Source organism: Heloderma suspectum, chromosome 4 (genome assembly GCF_057233095.1).
Source record: "Heloderma suspectum isolate Gila_16-S chromosome 4, 16-S_ref, whole genome shotgun sequence".
NCBI lineage: Eukaryota > Metazoa > Chordata > Lepidosauria > Squamata > Helodermatidae > Heloderma > Heloderma suspectum.
In genome coordinates, this window is record NC_139461.1 from 280,968,149 (window position 1) to 280,987,553 (window position 19,405).

At 43.1% G+C, this 19,405-nt stretch overlaps 1 protein-coding gene across 2 annotated transcripts in view; it reads left to right on the forward strand.

The window, feature by feature from the left end:
- The window catches only part of MATN4 (matrilin 4), a 56,211-nt gene that overhangs the window by 24,406 nt on the left and 12,400 nt on the right, over positions 1-19,405 (forward strand). For both annotated transcript variants that reach the window (XM_084853979.1, XM_084853980.1), the window contains 7 exons: positions 7,321-7,442; positions 8,537-9,106; positions 9,725-9,847; positions 10,422-10,544; positions 11,306-11,428; positions 14,384-14,506; positions 18,197-18,610. In XM_084853979.1, the coding sequence (XP_084710105.1) occupies positions 7,367-7,442; positions 8,537-9,106; positions 9,725-9,847; positions 10,422-10,544; positions 11,306-11,428; positions 14,384-14,506; positions 18,197-18,610 (1,552 nt within the window). In that variant the 5' untranslated portion in view covers positions 7,321-7,366. The remainder of the gene's footprint in view (positions 1-7,320; positions 7,443-8,536; positions 9,107-9,724; positions 9,848-10,421; positions 10,545-11,305; positions 11,429-14,383; positions 14,507-18,196; positions 18,611-19,405) is intronic.

A 19,405-nucleotide genomic window follows, 5' to 3' on the forward strand; every position in this document is an offset into this window, starting at 1 on the left:
TGGTTAGTGGCCTGTTTGGTGAGGTTGCATGAGTTGAATAATAAGAGTTTGAAAGAGGATTGTAGGTATATACATATACTTGGAAAGCAATCTTAAAAACTGCTTACTTAATAGCCAAGCTACACATTACTTTGAAGACATAATTAGCAGCTCCATCTTTCTTACTCTAAAGTAAGTGCAGTGGGACTTGATTTGGGCCTCCAAACCTGTAATTTCTGTTGCCAAAAAGTGATGCATTAAAACAAATATATCAGTTTTTGGCAATGAAAATTACAGGTGCCAGAGCCCCTGTCCAAATTAGGACCAGAGCAAGAGGCAGAGGGTTAAGCCCCCCGCCCGCCAGCCAGCCAGCCAGCCAGCCAATACTAGGGTTTTGATCCAGATCAGGCCACCTGATCTGGAAGAAAGAAAGATGTAGCTGCTAGGTACATCTTCAAAGTCATGTTTGAGTCTGAGTGAAGTCTATTGGGAAAAATAATTCAGAAGCCATATTGTTAATTACGTTGGGGGCATGTTTTCTTTTTTTCACATATTTGCATTTTTAAACCCTATTGGCTAGAACTGTTTGCCGCTCAAAACGAAGTGGGGTCACCCAGCAACCGTCAGGAAGTATCCAGTTCCCACTAAATGAAGAACGGCCAATTTTCTTAACTGGCAACTGTATGAATTAAGGGGACTGGTTTGATTTTTTTGGCTGGAGATGAATTTGTGTCAAAATCTTTTAACTTGCATTAACAAGGAGAAGTTTCTGGCATGCACACAGAGAGATTGCTGACTTAGAGAATATTGTATGTGTAAATAGGGAGCCTTTAGATTAACTGTAGGAATTAAATACTATTTTTTAGAAACGAGGAAGTGGCATAATGCGACAAGGTGTAAAATGATTAGCTAGTGAGCAAAGTCTTGTTTAGTTTGTGATGACTTGAAAGCTAATCTGGAGGAAATCGGTAGAATGGGTCACTGCATTTATTCAGGCTGGTTCATAGTAAATAGCCTGGTTACCTGTGGAGGATAAAATTCTTGTCTGGATGACCAGGCAGCATTTGCACATTGAAAAATAGCAGAGCAATCCTGTGTATATTTCCTCAGACGTAAGCCCCGCTATGTTCAGTAGTGTTTGCTCCCTAGTAAATGTGTTTAGAATTGCTGCCAGTTAGTGGTCTTGTTTTTTTGCGAGGTTGCATTAGTTGAATAATAAACGTCTGAATATGGGAAGTAACATTGGAAACTAAAAGCAAGGAAGAAGCAGCCTGGAAATGTCTAAGTGCAGCTGCATGCAACATCCACCACTGCAAGCTGTCCTTGATCACGCTTGGCCTCTGCATTACTGTTTAAATGACAGCATCACTGCTTAATTGCTAAAATGAAAGTCATTTGGGTTTCATCCTACTTCCTGATGTGCAAGGGCTAATTGTAGTTACTTACTGGTGAGAAAAGTTCACTCTGGATGTGCCCAGAGGCCCTCTGTCACGGTTCCTTTTATGACCTGGACTCCCTGAACAACTCCTTAAGGATCTCTTGGCTCCTTAAGGGTACTACCTCCCTTCTTTTAAACTTTCCTTTCCCAGTAACATGCAGTTTAGGCTGTAGATGTGGGGTGATTGGCACTTCAGACACCTGGGGTTTTAACCACAACAGTTACTGGTAAATTGAAGCAAGCAAATCACAACTAAAGGTATTTACACAATAGAGTTGAGTGATACAAAAGGCATGAAAAGATAATAAAAATTTCAAAACGCAAGTTCCTTTACCCTAGCTGCACTTAGACTTTTCCAGGCTGCTTCTTCCTGCTCCCTCTTCAGGCTCTGGTCTCTCCAACCCTACTCTTGCTGCTCTGGTCTTTCCGATTCTCTGTTTTTATACCCCCTCCCCGAGAACTGAAAGTACTGCTTCAAACCTGAAGAAATGAAACTTAACCTGAAGAAATGAAACTCCTCCTCCCAGGGATGCCCCTTCCCAGCAAAAAACTCCAGGCCTCTAAGCCTGACCTTTCCCCCCATTTCCTTGCCTCTGTAGGCCTCAAACTTTCACACCCTCTTTCTATTGTTATCCTAGCATGTGTTCCAGGGCTGAGTCCTGGTATTGGAAATAGCTTCCATGCTGCTCCAGGGCTAAATCCTGGTGCATCTTGGCTCTTGTTAAGCCCTAGATAGCATATAACGTTTGCCATGACCGAATAGCTAAGATGTGGATCTTTCATACTGGGATTACTGGGTTTGTTTCCAATGGTGTCCATCCATATAATGGACATCACTGGTGGATTGAATTTCCCCATCCCCTGCTGCCCCCCCACATGTCCCCTAAACTTGCTCCAAAGCCTTGGGAGACCCTCTGGAACATATTTGGGGGCACCCAGTGGGAAACCTCTGTTGTGCAATCAGATAATGCTGGACTTAGCCCCGGCCTCCACTGTGGTGGTGTTAACCTGTTGAATTCATTTATAAAACAGTATTATCAATAGCTTATAATAGGGCTGTTGGAAAAATGCATTTGGGGGGTGGAATTCGGCGGGGTTTCCTGGGCTCGGCCCCCCCAGACCTCGTCTCGGTTCCTACTGCTGCACCCAACTTGATCTGCAGTGAGCTGGGCCAATTCGCAGTTTTTCAGGGAATTTTGTACATTTTGGGGGGACAGTTCTGTAATTTGCACAAATTACAGCCGAATTTGTGCAAATTATGGCTGAATTTGCACAAATAATGCAAAATGTGGTCTGATTTGTGCAAATTCAGCTGTAATTTATGCAAATTCGGCCACAAATTGTGAAATCTCCCCCCCAAAATGTTCAAAAAAGTTCTCAGAATTCAAGGAAAAGTCCGCAGCTCAACTCGCAGACGCAATGTGAGTCATGCACACTGTGGAACTCCGCTGGGTCAAAAAAGAACCAGATTTCCCAGCGACAGAGATCTCTACCTTGAAGTTCCTCGGTCATTATAACATGGCCTAGGATGAAAGAAGCTGAGGGGAGTTTAGAAAGGGAAAGCAGAATAAAGTTAGACCTGAGGAGCCTTCTCTCCCCCCCCAGCATGATGTTTTAATTATACATTTTGTTCACAGAAATACATAAACCATACAAAATGCAAACAAGCCTTCTTTTCAACATACTGATCTCCCACTACGATTTCACCCTCCCTAAAATTAGTAGAAGATTTTTTTTGACAAAGATGTGGAAGCAAACAGCCGTTGCCTCCTGCACCCATTTTTCAAAAGCAAAGACAAAGGAAGTTCGTATTTCCCCTTCTCCATTCTTTTCCCTTCCCAAAAAGAAATGAACAGGTAATTCATCTCCTTTTTCTTGTCTCCCCTGTTGTACTGCTGAGTCTCAGCAATTTACTTGTGTGTTAGCATGGTTCCCATCTCCCCAAGAGGATGCATGCAAACTACCCTTTTGCCAGTATCTCTCTCCTCCATTCACAAATCCTCCGCAGAACTGGCATGAAGGTGGCTACTTCTTTGCATTACAGTGGCCCCTGGTGGATGTATTGAAATATTGCATCTCCCTGGAATTCTAAACATGTCCAACTTATTAGAAAACTAGAAAAACCAAGTCATCCTCCACACCCCACCTTATGAATTTACAGTCTTTGGGTGAGGTCAAAACATCCATAGTGTCAGTGAACTTTAGAACCTCTATGGCCAATTACTGTTATCACAAATACTTGCAGCTGTTACTGAAATTGTTGAGCATATTTTTCTGGATATTTTAGTGATTCTATTGCAGTGAAATTGCATTTTCCCAACACTCAAATCTCAAACATTGTTGCTGAGAAAATGTGATTCCCCCTGTCAAGTAGGGCTGTGCATGGACCCCCTCATCCAGCTTTGGAGGCTTATTCAGAGCTTCTGAATCGACCCTGACCCGCTTCAGACCACTTCAACCCGATCCCGACCCGCCTCATACTCCGAATTTGAAGTAAGATCTGGACATCTGAATTGCCGCCCCACTGAGCTGCACAAGCCCCCTGCTCGAGTGCCAGCAGCCATTGCTCTGTTCTTGGCCCATTTCCTCCTATAACGTTGCATAGATGACTGTCTAATGGCCACTGTTTGTGCAATATTTCACATACAGAAATAGACAAGTCGCCATTTTAAAAGAAAATGGCGACTCTCTTGAAGAGGCCAACAGCTGAGGGAGCTTGCGATGGGTTTGAGTACGGAGCAGGGGACTCGGCAGGTGGCTCTTGTGCTTGTTGGACGTGTCTGGGGGGTGAGGGGCATATTGGTCTGAAGCGATTCAGATCGATCCATCCTACTTCAGACCACTTTGGCTCGGAATCTGGATCAGGATCCAAACTGGTGCACAGCCCTACTATTGCTGGTGCTTGCATCAACTGCTGTGTGGATTATGGTTTCATGATTATCGTATATTGCTGTGCCTCCTTCTGAGAATAAATTCCTTCAGGAGGAAGGGCAGAAGAAGCTACCATTTCAGTCCCAAAAGAATTTGTTCATGATTTGTGCACGTAGGAACTGTTGCGGTCATTCCTGGTCCAAGAAACCATTTGAACCAAGCCTTAGAGTGACTGTCTGCCTTCGTCTTTAGAGATCCTGAGATGTTTGGTAGATACAGTCGTGGGATTCCATTAAAATCAGCACCCCAGATAAGTTTCTGGGCAAAACAACCATGTTACTCCACCATTACCAAGATACTGAGAAATTTATCCTGAATTTGATCGAAGAGTTAGTAGAGTAGCCATGTGCCCTACTTTACTATTTGAAGGCCTGTCCAGTCTGTGTCTGGTTTAAAGATAAAGAACCATCAGATGGGAGAGCCCATCAAGAGCCTTGGAGTTACACATCAACAGTTAACATCTAAGTAGCAGTCTGAGCAGGCACACTGATCACCTGTTCACAGTCTTCCCCGCTACAGACAGATGTACTGTATTCCTATTTAAATTACAGTTATTATTTCTAAATTTGTATTACACATATGTGAATTTTATGCAGATCTGTGTCCTCTTCTGTCCTCTTCAATGGGTGATGCATTTCTTCTTCTTTGTTGATGGATAAGTGGCCCTTAGACCATGGTGGTTGGGAGAATGTGATTCTTGGCCCAGTGGCAAAGACTGGCATGTCTTACCATCAGTAGAGTTGCAAATTACATAGAGTTGGCCAGTTCTCGTTTCTCTTTTATCCCCCTCAGGTTACATCTCCAGAAGTTTGCTTATTATTTCCTTCCCATAGCTCCAAATCAGATAACATTCATAATCTGCCAAGCTGGCCCTGGTGCCATTTTTGTGGTGACTTCAGTTTGGTATGTCTCCATCACTTTGTATGTCATCCCCCTGAATAATCCCATTTTCTGCTTACTACATTCCTTGTTTTGCATTGCACTGCGGCTTACAGTCTGGTAAGCAGCCCCCCTGCCCAGCTGTGGCAAAATACTTCTATACCATCCTGGCCAATGTGTTTGGAAATATCAAGGATGCAGTCCCCTTCTCTGGGATTAAATGTGAGGCATGCAGAAAAGTACCATCATAGGAAGCGTCACTATTCATTTCAGTTACTTATAAGCAAGCAGTAAATTAATTCAAATGAATAAATCATTAGAGAATTTGGGTGGGAGGATTGCAAGGGGTCATGATGAAGTCCAGGCCAAGAAAAAAAGGGGGGGATCACCAGGGTGGGGAGAAGAAGGATACATTTAGGTTCTGATAGCTAAACAAAATATTTCCCCCTAAGCTCGCTAAGATTTATTGATTGACTTTGACACATTAAAATACAAATCAGAGCTGGGGTTGCCAACTTTATAATTAGGCTGTGCTTTTTTTACAGCGGTTTGATTTGCAGAAAACAACCCGTGAAAATGTTCATTTACATGTCATGAAAAACTTTACCTCTCGATTTCTATGTGTTAAGTTTCTGTGACAGGCATAAGAGCAGACCAAACTGCTCTCCGCCCCCGATCAGTTGGCAGTCTTAAGAGCCCAGAGAGAGTTCTTAAAACCACCAAAGCTCATCTCAGGGAAAAGAAGTATTCATATAGAGTGTTAGATTGTTAGAAGCACATAATATACTGCCTCAGTAATCCTTTCAATAATGATGCAAGGTTGGCTGGTACCCAGCAGTGGTAGATGGGGGACAGGGGCTGATGGCTGGAAGAACAGCAGCTTGAATAAGGCCGTATGGTGTGTTCATGGGTGAGGTGACATTTGAACCTGGGACTCTCTGATTGACAGCTTAGTTTCATAGCCACTGCACTACACTCTGAATAGAAAATTATCTATCACTCATAGAATCATAGGGTTGGAAGGGGCCTACAAGACTGTCAAGTCCAACCCCCTGCTCAGTGCAGGAAGCCTGATTCCCAGGCAGTCTCCCATCCAAGTACTAACCAGGGCTGACCCGGCTTAGCTTCTCAGATCAGACGAGATCAGGCACATCCAGCCTTTTGCTCATAAAAGTAAACAAGACTGTAATTGAAATCTTTGAGAAGCAGTTGGAATCTCCAGTCAGAAAATGAATCCCAGTAATAGGTCAACTGCTGTTTTGGAGCATATACTTCAATTTGCTATTTGTATCTAGAACAGCAAATTGGCAGTTGATTGAATAGTAGCAACAGTAACTGGCTTGCATGAAATAATATTATGGGAATAACATGGCGGACAGTTGGACTTTCTGCATAGAGTTCTTCTGCACTTCAGAAAGGCATCAGAAATAAGTGAGAGGTTTGGTTCAAGGCTAAAAAAGAGTGCCTGACTACAATAAATTGTTTCCAGTTTATAAGCTGAAATAAGGTTTGTTCAGCTGCCAGCTCAACTCCATGTCTGAAAGCCAGACTGGTCTTTTAGTGTGCTAAAAGATGGGGGACTGTGATATAATACAGTTGCAGTAATACTGCTCAATCATGAGGTGGGGAGAAATGCCCTTGCATTAAGAGTACTTTGTACAGTAACTTGGAACTTGTAGTACTAGAATTTGCAAGTTTGCCAAAAGGATGTGGACACTTACATTGTGCTCCCAAAAGGATCTGATGACTGGATATGTGACTACTGCTGTTTTTTCTTGGGATACATCAAAAGCAGCTGTTGCTGGAGTTTCATTAAAGAGGCACTGTAGGCTGCGATCCTAAACACACTTACCAGGGAGTAAGACCGATTGAACTCAGTGGGACTTACTCAGGAGTAAACATCCTTAGGATTTCACTATAGTTTGTAGTTGCATGTAAAGTGATCCAGGTTGCTATTTCAAGTTGCAAGCTGGAACACTAACCTTGAAAAATGCTCTTGGTGAACTGGTGTGCCCTCTTACTGCTTGAAACAGAATGTGAAAGCATGACTAAAGGTTTTAGAATCTCACTGGACATTCATTCTCTTTATTCAGAAAATCCTCTAGACTTCTTCCTGGGATTATCTTGTCTTGAAACGGAATGATGAAGCTGCTACAAATTGCTCCTTTTCTTTTGCTTTCTTTGACAGCACTGGAAGCCCGACCAAAGCTCTTAGGTAAGCGACCAACCAAAATTGTATACAACATCAGCAAATGTTGATGCAATCAGATCTGCATTAAAAGTTGTTGTTGTTTATTGCATTTCTATACCGCCCCATAGCCGAAGCTCTCTGGGCGGTTTACAGAAGTTGTGGGGAATAACCCATGGACTCACTGACACAGACCAGCCTTCCCCAAGCTGGGGCCTTCCCAATGTGTTGGACTACAACTTCCATCATTCTCAGCCAGCATGGCTGTTGCTCTTGGCCATTTGGGTAAAAATGTTCCATTGTCTGGGAACAAGAGGTTATATTTGGGCAATGAAAGCAGCTCTTATTATTTGTCATTGAGCTTAAAAAAATTACAAGTGTTCCTGCAAAATAACTATTGAGAATGAAGATCCTACACTCAGTTACACTACATGTGGCTTACAATCTGTAAAAAGATTGTTTTTGTGTTTTGAAAACTGCAGCTCCCCTGCCCCATTCGATCAGCCATCTACTTCAAAATGAAGATCCCTTATCACTCACTTTCGTAGCCACACCTTGTAGTTCAAGTGAATCTCTTGAGTGTCTGATGTAGACTTCTCACCATGGAGAGGGCTGCGGGGAGTATGCAATTCAACTTGATCGCACCGAGCCTAATCCTTCATTCTCTTATCTCAGGGCTGTTTCACACACTACACAGCAACACATCTGACTTTACTTTTTTATGTTTGGATTAAAAAAGAAGAATATTTTGCTAAAACCCTCAAAAATGCTATATTTTACAGCAGACCCAAAGGTTTAAAAGGTGTCCCATGCTAGAATGGTGGGTTAGGTGGGGAAGAGCGGGGGTGCATTTGACCTACTGGTTTAATAAGTGTATTGTAGTGACACTTTGTTTTAAGGTTATTTTATCTGCTGTGACCTGTCTTTAAACTTTAATTTTGGGTTTTAAAATGTTTGTTAATTTTTATTGTTGGTTTTAATTTGTTTTCAGCCATCCTGAGTAGTGGTGGTGTTATAACAGAAGGGTGAGATAGAAATGTTTTCGTATATATAAGGAACAAGGTGCCCATTTCAAGGTATAAAAGAGGGTTAAACTGGGTCTTTCCATTTTCCTTTTCCAGCAACTAAGTGTAAGACTGGTCCCCTGGACATTGTCTTTGTGATTGACAGCTCACGTAGCGTCCGTCCGTTCGAGTTTGAGACCATGCGGCGCTTCATGATTGACATCATTCACAACCTGGATATTGGGCCTAACACCACACGGGTAGGGGTGATCCAGTATTCCAGCCAGGTCCAGAATGTCTTCTCTCTCAAGTCCTTCTTCAGCCGGGCTGAAATGGAGAAGGCCATCAACAGCATTGTCCCGTTGGCTCAAGGCACAATGACGGGGCTGGCCATCCAGTATGCTATGAATGTAGCCTTCACCACACAAGAGGGGGCACGGCCGCTGCACAAGAAGATCCCACGAGTGGCCGTGATTGTCACCGACGGGCGGCCCCAGGACCGGGTGACTGACGTGGCGGCTCAGGCACGAGCAGCTGGCATTGAAATCTATGCTGTGGGTGTGCAGCGGGCGGACATGAACTCCTTGCGGGCCATGGCCTCACCCCCGCTGGAGGAGCACGTGTTCTTGGTGGAGTCCTTTGACCTCATCCAACAGTTTGGCAAACAGTTCCAGGACAAGTTGTGTGGTGAGTGATGGGGAAAAGCCACCTCCTGGATGGCCTGTGATGAGATTTGAAAAGTATTTCAAGGTGAGATCAGAATGGGAAGGAACAGATGGGATGACGTGTCCCTCTGTTTGGCTTATCCTATCTTTTGGGAATCCTCCATCAGCACTGGCTCCCAATCTCTTCTTGCACAACTACATCCTTATCCCCCTCCTATTTTTCTCATTTTCCCTTTCTTCTACATATTTAATCATATTTTTACTTCCATTTTTTAAAATCCCTCCTTGTTATCTACCTTTTCATTAAAGCTGGGTCTAGGCAAGGACCTTCCTCAGTTTCAGACAACTTCCCCAGTATTAAATAGAAAGTGTGTTTGTGTGAATGAGCTCCTCACAGATGAGTTTCCAACAAGCATGAGCATTTCTTGCTACCATTACTGTTTTTGTATTATGGTTTTTGCTCCATTTACTCTGATCTGGTTACTTCATGTGCATGAAGGATCCTAAACACTCAACATCATTCTATAAATGATAATAATTATTAATTTTATTAGAGTGCAATTCTATGCATGTTTAGACAGAAAAATGTCCCACAACTCCCAGCATCAAGTGTTGCAATGTGCCAACTTGCATCTTCCAGGTGTCGATATGTGCACAGAAATGGATCATGGCTGCCAGCACACCTGTGTCAGTGTCCCAGGTTCATTTTATTGTCAGTGCAAACCAGGATACAAGATCAACACTGATGGAAAGACATGCTCCGGTAAGCATAACTAACTACAAGTTTAACATGTGGTATCAGTCAAACAGTTATTAGAGCCGACTACATAGATAAAAATTATCCTTGTTCCTAAGCTTTAGGTTTAACTATGTAAACGGCACATTGGATGGAATTGGTTTTACAGCGTTGCTGAGTTGGAAACAAGTCATAAGATTCAACAATGAAGCATCTGTGTAATCTGGGTCCATGCCAAACATATGCCAGTGTGGAAAAGAATGTGGTATTTGTTACCCCGTACTGTATTACTCTGTGCAGCGATCCCTTGCAAAAGAAATCAGCGCTAGGGAGGAAGGAGACCCAGAAATGGATATGTAAATAATAAACCCTACATATACATTTCTGGATAGGACAGGAATAAAGTGTGAATGTGGCACTTGAAAACACATGTGTTATGTAGCTGGATTTGTTCCGGAGTTGAGCTTGGCTGTGGCTCCCTGCCACTGTGAATAGCTGTGCCTGAGTTCCCTGTTGCCAGTGCCAGTGCTTGGGTGTACGAGACTTACCTTCCAGCCATTGTTTGAAGGCCCAGACTGTGTGTTCTCTTCTACCTCTGCAGTCACTGATGCTTGTGCGGATGGGAGACATGGCTGTGAGCACCAGTGTGTCAGTTCCCACAGCTCCTACACTTGCCGCTGCAGGACAGGCTATCAACTCAACCAGGACAAGAAGACGTGTAGCAGTAAGTAACCTCTGTCCGTCACTGCAGTGGCACCTTTGGGGGAAAATAGCAGCTTTGGGATGGGCTGGGGATTTTCAGTAGGAAAATGGCATGGGGAGGAAGCTCACCCCCTCCCTGCACACTTCAGCCCTGACTCAGATTGGGGCAGGGCGGAGGATGGCTACGGCCGCCATTTCTAATTTTTTGTAAAGCCTGAGAGAGAGAGGACCACAAATGCATTATCAATTCTTTACGGCGTGGTGTTGCACTGCTTTCAGCTTAAGGGCTGAATTCCATTTTGGAGAAGTTATCGGGGATCACATTCCAGCGGTGGGCGGGGCCAAAGGGGACGGGGCCAAAAATACCAGCATATTTTAGCTTAAAGCTCTTACTGCCAGTAACCAGGCCTTAGGAGAGGCTTTTCAGCCTTTCAGAATTTGGGGGTTGGGAGAAACTGCCAAAAGCTGGGAAGCCACCAAGCGATTGATGGTCAGGGGGAAAGGGGTATGGGACACAGCGAAGTGGGTGTGGCTATCTGGGGATCCCCTGAGGGCTCTGTTGAGATCCCAGGCAGGGCAGATTTGGCCTCTGGGCCTGCAGGTCCCCACCTCTCCTTTAGGGCCTGAACCAGTGATGATGGCAGGAAGTAACAGCCACAATCCCTTACCTGGGCACTCACCTGCCCTGTCTCTCGCTGGGCAGTGGGTCGGTTCCCTCTCAGATGTGCTGATCTCCAAAACTGTGGCCTTTGCAAAGCATTTCTTGGTATCTATTTCTTTCAGTGATCAATTTCTGCAGCTTCGGCAACCACAGTTGCCAGCATGAATGTGTCAACATCCTCAATGGATACTACTGCCGGTGTCGTGATGGCTACACGCTACAGGCTGATGGCAAGGCGTGCAAGGGTAAGTTTTGTTTGTGCATGGCTGTGACGCAAGACGCAATACACATTCGTGACACACATGCACAAAAGCAAGCAGGTGGGCTGAAGCATCGAGGGCAATATCTGCCTTTGATTAATAGCCAGGGGCCAAACCAGACACTTCTTTAAATCTGTATCTAGCAGCGATGTCTTTTTTTGTTTCATTTTTACTCTACAGTAGGTGCAGGTGACCAGATCTGGATCCTAAAAGCTTTCCTACCCCCCACCCGAGGTTCCTTATCTGAATTGGGCCCTCTGCACCTACTCTAGAGTAAAAATGAAAGAAAAATGATGTAGACCATCTCTACACCAGCCTAAAATCCTGCATTTAAAATGGGGCTTTCTGCTTCCATTTTAAATGCAGGATCATGACGGACTCCCTTTACATGCGCTTCCTTCCCCCCACCTTTCTCCCCTTATCTGAGTCTTCCATATGTTTCATTATACAGCTGCTAGATGGCGCTGTGGTCTAGCTTGTCTTATTGCGGCTTTTCTTTTTTCATGAGGGAACTCAAGCGGAACTCAAACGCTGTAACTTGATAGCTCATTATCTCCAATCTTTACAAAAGTGGAATAAAGGTCATTTAGTGCAGGAGACACCCTGGAGGTTGATGACATCATCTAAAGGACCCGCAAACGTCCGTGAGTAACCAATCTCAATAGCAGGATAAAAGCTCCGTGTGAAGAAGCCCGTAGCTGCTAGACACAGATTAAAGTAATGTCTGTTTTGGCCCAGGTTTGCCAGATCACTGTTTTAAAAATGAGCTGGAGTGTCCAAGATAAGACACCCACTGGGATTGTGGGTGGGATTGTGATGCTCAGGGTTAATGGGCCATGGTATAAAGACGTTCCTTAGAATTTTGGAGAATGGTGATCATCATGATCAGTGAACTCCTTCAGTTGCAATTAAGACCTCTAATATGCCTTCTTAATTATGCAGTCCTATATCTGTCAGCTCAGAAGCAAACCCCATTGAGTTTAATGGGAGTTGTTGTTGTTGTTGTTCAGTCGTTCAGTCGTGTCCGACTCTTCGTGACTCCATGGACCATAGCACGCCAGGCCTTCCTGTCCTGCGCTCTCTCCCGGAGCGTGCTCAAGTCCATATTCATTGCATCGGTGATGCTATCTAGCCATCTCATCCTCTGCCGTCCCCTTCTCCTTTTGCCTTCGGTCTTTCCCAGCATCAGGGTCTTTTCCAGAGAGTTTTCTCTTCGCATTATTCGCCAAAATATTTGAGCTTCAGCTTCAGTATGTGTCCTTCCAATGAGCAGTCAGGGTTGATTTCCTTTAGGATTGACTGATTTGACCTCCTTGCAGTCCAGGGGTCTCGTAAGAGTCTTCTTTAATGGGAGTTAGTCCCAGGTAAATGTACACAGGATTGCAGCCCAAACCTAGGAAGCATCAGAAAACTCTTGCATATGTGGTGATAACTAGGATATGTTTTGCTAAGCATTGGAAAGCAAAATAAAAACTAACAAAGGCGGAATGGCTTAATAAGATATAGCTGTGGTTCACAGGTCATCAACAACCTACAGATGGGTTGTTGAAAATGCAGTGGGATCGTGCTTGCTGGTTCCTACGCTCCTGCTGTGATAAACAACCCAGGGATGCTCTGTCCCTGGGTTGTTTATTGTGATGTGTGAACCTGGAACTCTTGAATTGTTGAGGGACCAACAACCCAGAGCTGAATCTTATGTGGAACCAACGTGCATACTCGCTCCCACTGCATTTTCAAGAACCCGTGGTTAACAAAACATGGATTATTGACAACATGCAAGCCAGGTCATAGAATCAGTATACTGCAGTCAAATTAACAGCTCTTCCATCCTCTGTAACTGATTAACAACATTTAATTCCAGCCTGGACACCAGTAGTCACTTCTGTAATGGATAAGGCTGCAGTCCTATACACCCTTACCAGAGGATAACCCAGTGGGCCTTATTTTTGAGTGAACAAGCTTCGGATTATGCTGCAAGCTTTCAGTTTCAAACTCCAATTGGGATTTTATCAGTGTAACTTCTATGCTACTCCTTGCTTTCTTTTTTGTACTTTTTTCTCTTTTGAAGATGATCTTGTCTGAAGTCATGCTGAGTATGAGAAATGCTCCCTTTGTAATACCAGGTGGCCCAAAAGTAGGTATACAGTTGTTTAGAATGTTGATGGGAAGGGGAGAGAATGTGTGAGTAGAAGCGGACCGGAATTTGTGTCGTACTGTGTGTCACAGTGTTCTGGACAGGTTCAAGGAATGTTGCAACTTTGATGGAATACGTTTCGAGCACTTACGAGATTAAACAGTGTTAAACATACGTAAATGTAATAAACAATGTAATAAAATGCAAATAAATTATACTATATACCTACTTTTGGGCCACTCTGTATACTCATTTTGCAATAAGAAAACACGTTCACACACCCCCCACACCTGTACAGGGGGTGAGACTGGCTTGTACTCCCTTCACCATCCTTTGGATAGGAATGGGATATTTCACTACTGGCTCTAGATGCACTAGCATGAGTGTACCATTATAAGTATTTTTAAAATTAAATTTCTTTAGAATTTTAGAATGTGCTCATTCACTTTGCATTGAAAGGTCTTTGAGAGAGTCAAGTCTTCTTCACCACAAGGCCCCATTTTATTTATGTATTTATGTATTTATTGCATTTATATCCCACCTTTTCCTCTTGCAAGGAACCCAAGGCAGCATACATGATCCTCCTCCTCTGTGTTTTATCCTCACAGCAACCCTGAGAGTTTGTGACTGGCCCAAAGTCACCCAGTGAGCTTCCATGGCTGAGTGGGGACTAGAACCCAGGTCTCCTGGCTCCCAGTCAAACACTCTTGCCACTACACCACACTGGCTCCCTAATCGTTCTCTGCCTGGCACAACGTGATGCGCTCTATAGGTAGCTGAAATTGTCCCTGTGATTTGTGTTTCAGCCAGTGACCTCTGCAATAGTGTAGAGCATGGATGTGAATTTAAATGTGTCAGCACCACAGGCTCTTACCACTGCGTTTGCCCGGAGGGTCAGCAGCTACAGGCAGATAAGAAGACATGTAACAGTGAGTATCAGCGGCTAGGCCCAGTACGGAATGCTCTTGATGTGCCTTAATGTACCTGGAACTATTCCCAGCCAGGACATCTCATGGAACCATAGCACACATGATTTCAAAGGGACGGCAGACTGGTAATGGTGGTGTTTTGGAGCCATCATTGTTCCTGGTGTATTTTGACTGAACTCATGGGACATGATGGGGGATGCATTAATTTTCTTGGTATTACTACACTGGATGTGCTGAGATGTGCAACTGTGGCCATGGAGAAGACAGAATGAAACCATGCTGCATGGAGGTGAGGAGAGGTTTTGGTGTTTTGGAACTATTATTTGATCCTCCTATACAAAAGGATCCAAGGTCATAACAGAGGGTATTGTGTGCAATCTGCAAAGATTCTGTGAAGGGAAGCAGAAGTTTCTCAGTTTAAGAATAAATTAAATACAGGCTGTGCAGAATATGGCGTATGTCAAGCCTAAGTCAAATTTGGAGATAGGCAGCAGCTGGGCCCTTAGACCATAAGGTCTAAGGGCCAAAACAGGTTTTACTTTACAACTCTGTCTAGCAGCTACATCTTTTTTTCAATTTTACTGAAGAGGAGGCATAAGGGGCTAATCTGGATCAGAACCCTAGCATGCGGGGTTAGGAGGGCGTTCTAGGTTAGACTCCATGCATCTACCCTAGAGTAAAAATGAAAAAGAAGAAAAGGTAGCTGCTACATACAGATTTAAAGTAATGCCTGGTTTGTCCCTAAAACAGGCCAGTGGTTGAATTCTAGCGCAGGCGGATAAGGGTCCAAAGGGCCAGAGGCAGAGCATGTTGTTTAAGCTGGGTTGGTGATCAGGTGAGTCTGTTCAGCAGCTTCTCCCATGGACAAGTTGCTCAGGCTGAGAAGCTGAGGTGATTGTTAGGGCATGGTGAGTCCTGATCGGGCCGTGGTATCAGTCGACAGCATTCAGGCAGGTACTGGGCTTTTCTTTTTTTTGATTAATAGTTTTATTTTATTTTTTATTGTTATTATTTTTAAAAAGGGAGGAAACAACATAGACATGCAATACACATCATTAAAACAACACACACAGGGGTACGCTAAAATATATCTAAGATTATAAGGTATCTACCTTCGGCTCCCCTTACACAACAAATGCTTATTATTGTTCTCTGCTTCTTATCTTAGTTTTATGTCATACGTTGCGTTCGCAGACATTATCTCATTTCTCTCCTAACTTTTAACAAAGAAAAAAGAGAGTTGACCATCTCAAAGATCAGAATCCACATACATAGATATCATTTGTCTCTATTTCTTGTACAAATTCTAAAAAAGGTTTCCATTCTGACATAAATTTAATTATTAATCCTTCTTTAATTATAATAGTAAGTTTTGCCATCACTGCCAGCTCCATCATTTTCGTAATCCATTCATTCGCAGTTGGTATTGTTGCGTTCTTCCACTTTTGTGCATACAATAATGTTGCAGCCGTTATCATATAGAGAAAGAGGGTTCCCCCCTTCTCTTTTACGTGTTTGTCCATTAGTCCCAGTAAAAAAATTTCTGGCTTTAATTCTATAGTAGTCTTTAATATTCTTTGAACTAGAGACTGTATTCGTTTCCAAAATGTTTTAGCTTTTTTACAAGTCTGCCACAGATGATAAAATGTTTCATCTTGGTCTTCACATTTCCAGCATTTTCCAGAAACACCCTTATACATTTTAGACAGTTTACACGGTGACATGTACCAGCTATACATCATCTTATAGAAATTCTCTTTAAGATTTGTACATAAGGTAAATTTTAGATCTTTTCCCCACATAGTTTCCCATTCTTCCATTAATATATTATGACCAACATTTTGGGCCCATTTTATCATACAATCTTTTACTTGTTCATCCTCTGTCTTGTACCTTAACAATAATTTATACAGTTTAGTAGTGACATGTTCATCATTTGTACACCACACTGATTCAAACTCAGATTCTATTTGTTCAAATCCTCCATTCTTCTTATCTATTTTGAACCTTTCCTTAATTTGCAAATATGAAAACCATTGACAGACATTACCTTCTTCCAATAAATTTTCCCTTCATTTTAATTTATATTCCCCTTGTGACAATTCTAATAAATCATTATATCTTAACCATTTATGCGTGTTTTCAAATTCTCTTCTATGCATTGCTTCTTGTGAGGATATCCAACGTGGTATTTTTTGATAAAACCTTAATTTATATTTATTCCAAATTCTTAATGTTGTTGTTGTTGTTCAGTCGTTAAGTCGTTAAGTCATGTCCGACTCTTCGTGACCCCATGGACCATAGCACGGCAGGCCTTCCTGTCCTCCGCTCTCTCCCGGAGTGTGCTCAAGTTCATATTCATTGCATCGGTGATGCTATCTAGCCATCTCATCCTCTGCCGTCCCCTTCTCCTTTTGCCTTCAATCTTTCCCAGCATCAGGGTCTTTTCCAGAGAGTTTATATAATGATTATTAAAATCTACATTCACTTCTGTTTTATCATACCACAAATAACCATGCTACCCATATCTCAAATCATGTCCTTCTAATTCTAAAAGTCTTCTATTTTTCAACGTCACCCATTCTTTCATCCACACCAAGCAGCAGGCAGAGAAATAGGTTTTAAAGTCTGGTAATCCCAAACCAAGGGGCCGCGGTGGCTTAGTGGTTAAGACGCTGAACTGCAGACTGGAAGATCGGCAGGTCAGCAGTTCGAGACCCGAGTGCTGCGTGACGGAGTGAGCTCCCGTCTTCAGTCCCAGCTCCTGCCAACCTAGCAGTTCGAAAGCAAGAAATTGCAAGTAGATAAATAGGTACTGCCTCGGTGGGAAAGGTAACAGCGTTCCGTGCACCTCAGTGTTCAGTCATGCCGGCCACATGACCACGGAAGCGTCTTCGGACAGCGCTGGCTCTTCGGCTTAGAAACCGGGATGAGCACCGCACCCTAGAGTCGGACACGACTGGTTGGGGACACCTTTACCTTTTTAATCCCAAACCACCTTTCTTTTGCATCTTGTAAATTTTTTATTTTAACTCTTGGCTTTTTTGCTTGCCATATAAACTTCGTTATGTCTCTCTGCCACTGCTTAAAAGGTAAATCCGATGTAATAATGGGTATCATTTGAAACAGAGATAGCATTCTAGGTAGTACATTCATTTTAATCGTTGCAATTCTTCCCCAAAGTGATAGCTGTAATTTTCCCCATTTTGATAGGTCTTGTTTAATTTCATTCCACACTTTAACATAGTTATTTTGAAAAAGCATACAATTCATATTTGTCAGAAGGATTCCCAAATATTTTACTTTCTTTTCAATTTGGAAGCCTGGGTACTGGGCTTTTCTTGACCCACAGTTCAGTCTGTCTGGTTTGCTGAGGAACCAGAGCGGTGGTGGCACAGCAGGTAAAGCACTGGAGACTGGCTTCTCCCCTTAAAATTACAGTTCTCTGGAGTTAGGACTGGGGAGGGATCTCCACAGATCTGTGGGGCAAAAGGTCTGCAGGGTTGGGAATAAATTCTGTGATGTGTGAAGCTGGGATCCTGAAAGCCTGGAGATGCCTAGACTGGATCTTTGGGGAATTAGAGGGTGTTTCTGCAATATCCATAATGTTGTCCTTTATTCTTTTTTGAAGGCAAAGCCAATGCTGTCTCATTCATTTCACCCTCCCTTTTCTCCTTGGGTTATATATAGAATGCAAAGCTGGGCACATTGATTTGGTGCTGGTGATTGATGGCTCCAAGAGTGTCCGGCCTCAGAACTTTGAGTTGGTGAAGCAGTTTGTGAATCAGATTGTGGACTTCCTGGACGTGTCCCCTCACGGCACCCGTGTGGGGCTGGTCCAGTATTCCAGCCGTGTGCGCACAGAGTTCCCCCTCAACAAATTCACAACAGCTGCTGATGTCAAGAAAGCAGTGCAGAGGGTGCAGTACATGGAGAAGGGCACCATGACCGGCCTGGCCCTCAAGCACATGCTGGAGCACAGCTTCTCTGAGGCGGAAGGTGCCCGGCCTCTTTCGCAGAATGTACCAAGGATTGGCCTGGTCTTCACAGATGGGCGCTCTCAGGATGACATCTCAGAGTGGGCCAGACGAGCAAAGGAGTCAGGTGAGGGTGTGTGTGCTGGGGGACAGGGGGTGGTGAAGAGAGAGGGAGGGTTGTTGCAGAGTTTTGGGGTTTTTTTTAGATTTATTTAAACACAAACATTACATAGGAAATCCAATTACAGTCAGCTGGGATCACAGGCATTTTGATATATTAATAACCTTATATTTATCCACAGAAGTTCATCAGGAGTTTAAGATTCATTTGTAATTATTGAAGTATATCTCACCATATCTATCCATGACATGATGGTCCCCAATTTCTCTTTCCAAGAATCCTTCCTTCCTTCCTTCCTTTTAATTGTTTTAATTTTATTTTTGCTTACTAAGAACAAAAACAATACAGAACAAAAAACAACAATAACCTTCCGCCACCCCCCACAATAACCTGCTGGGAATTTTTTTTTTTATCAAACCCAATCAGCGAGGTGAGTCCTTAAGTATAAACATATATTGTCCTCAATGAAAACTAATACATAATTAAGACATAAATTTCATAAACGTATTTCTTCAACTCTGCCAAAGTGTTTCCAAATGCACTAGGTACTTTAGTCTTCATTGCAGGTATATTTGTATGTATAGTGAAAGGTCGCCAGTCCACATGAAATGATTCCTTCTTTTTTTACACCCTTTATAATTCTCAGTTTTTCTGTGAGTTTTTCCGAAAGGGCAATTTCCCATGTTATGTTACACCAACTTGCAATAGTTAAGCCCTTTGCGTCTTTCCATTTCCTGGCTATTAGCAATCTTGCTGCAGCTAACAAAAAACCTACCAAATTTTTATTCAATATATTTTGAT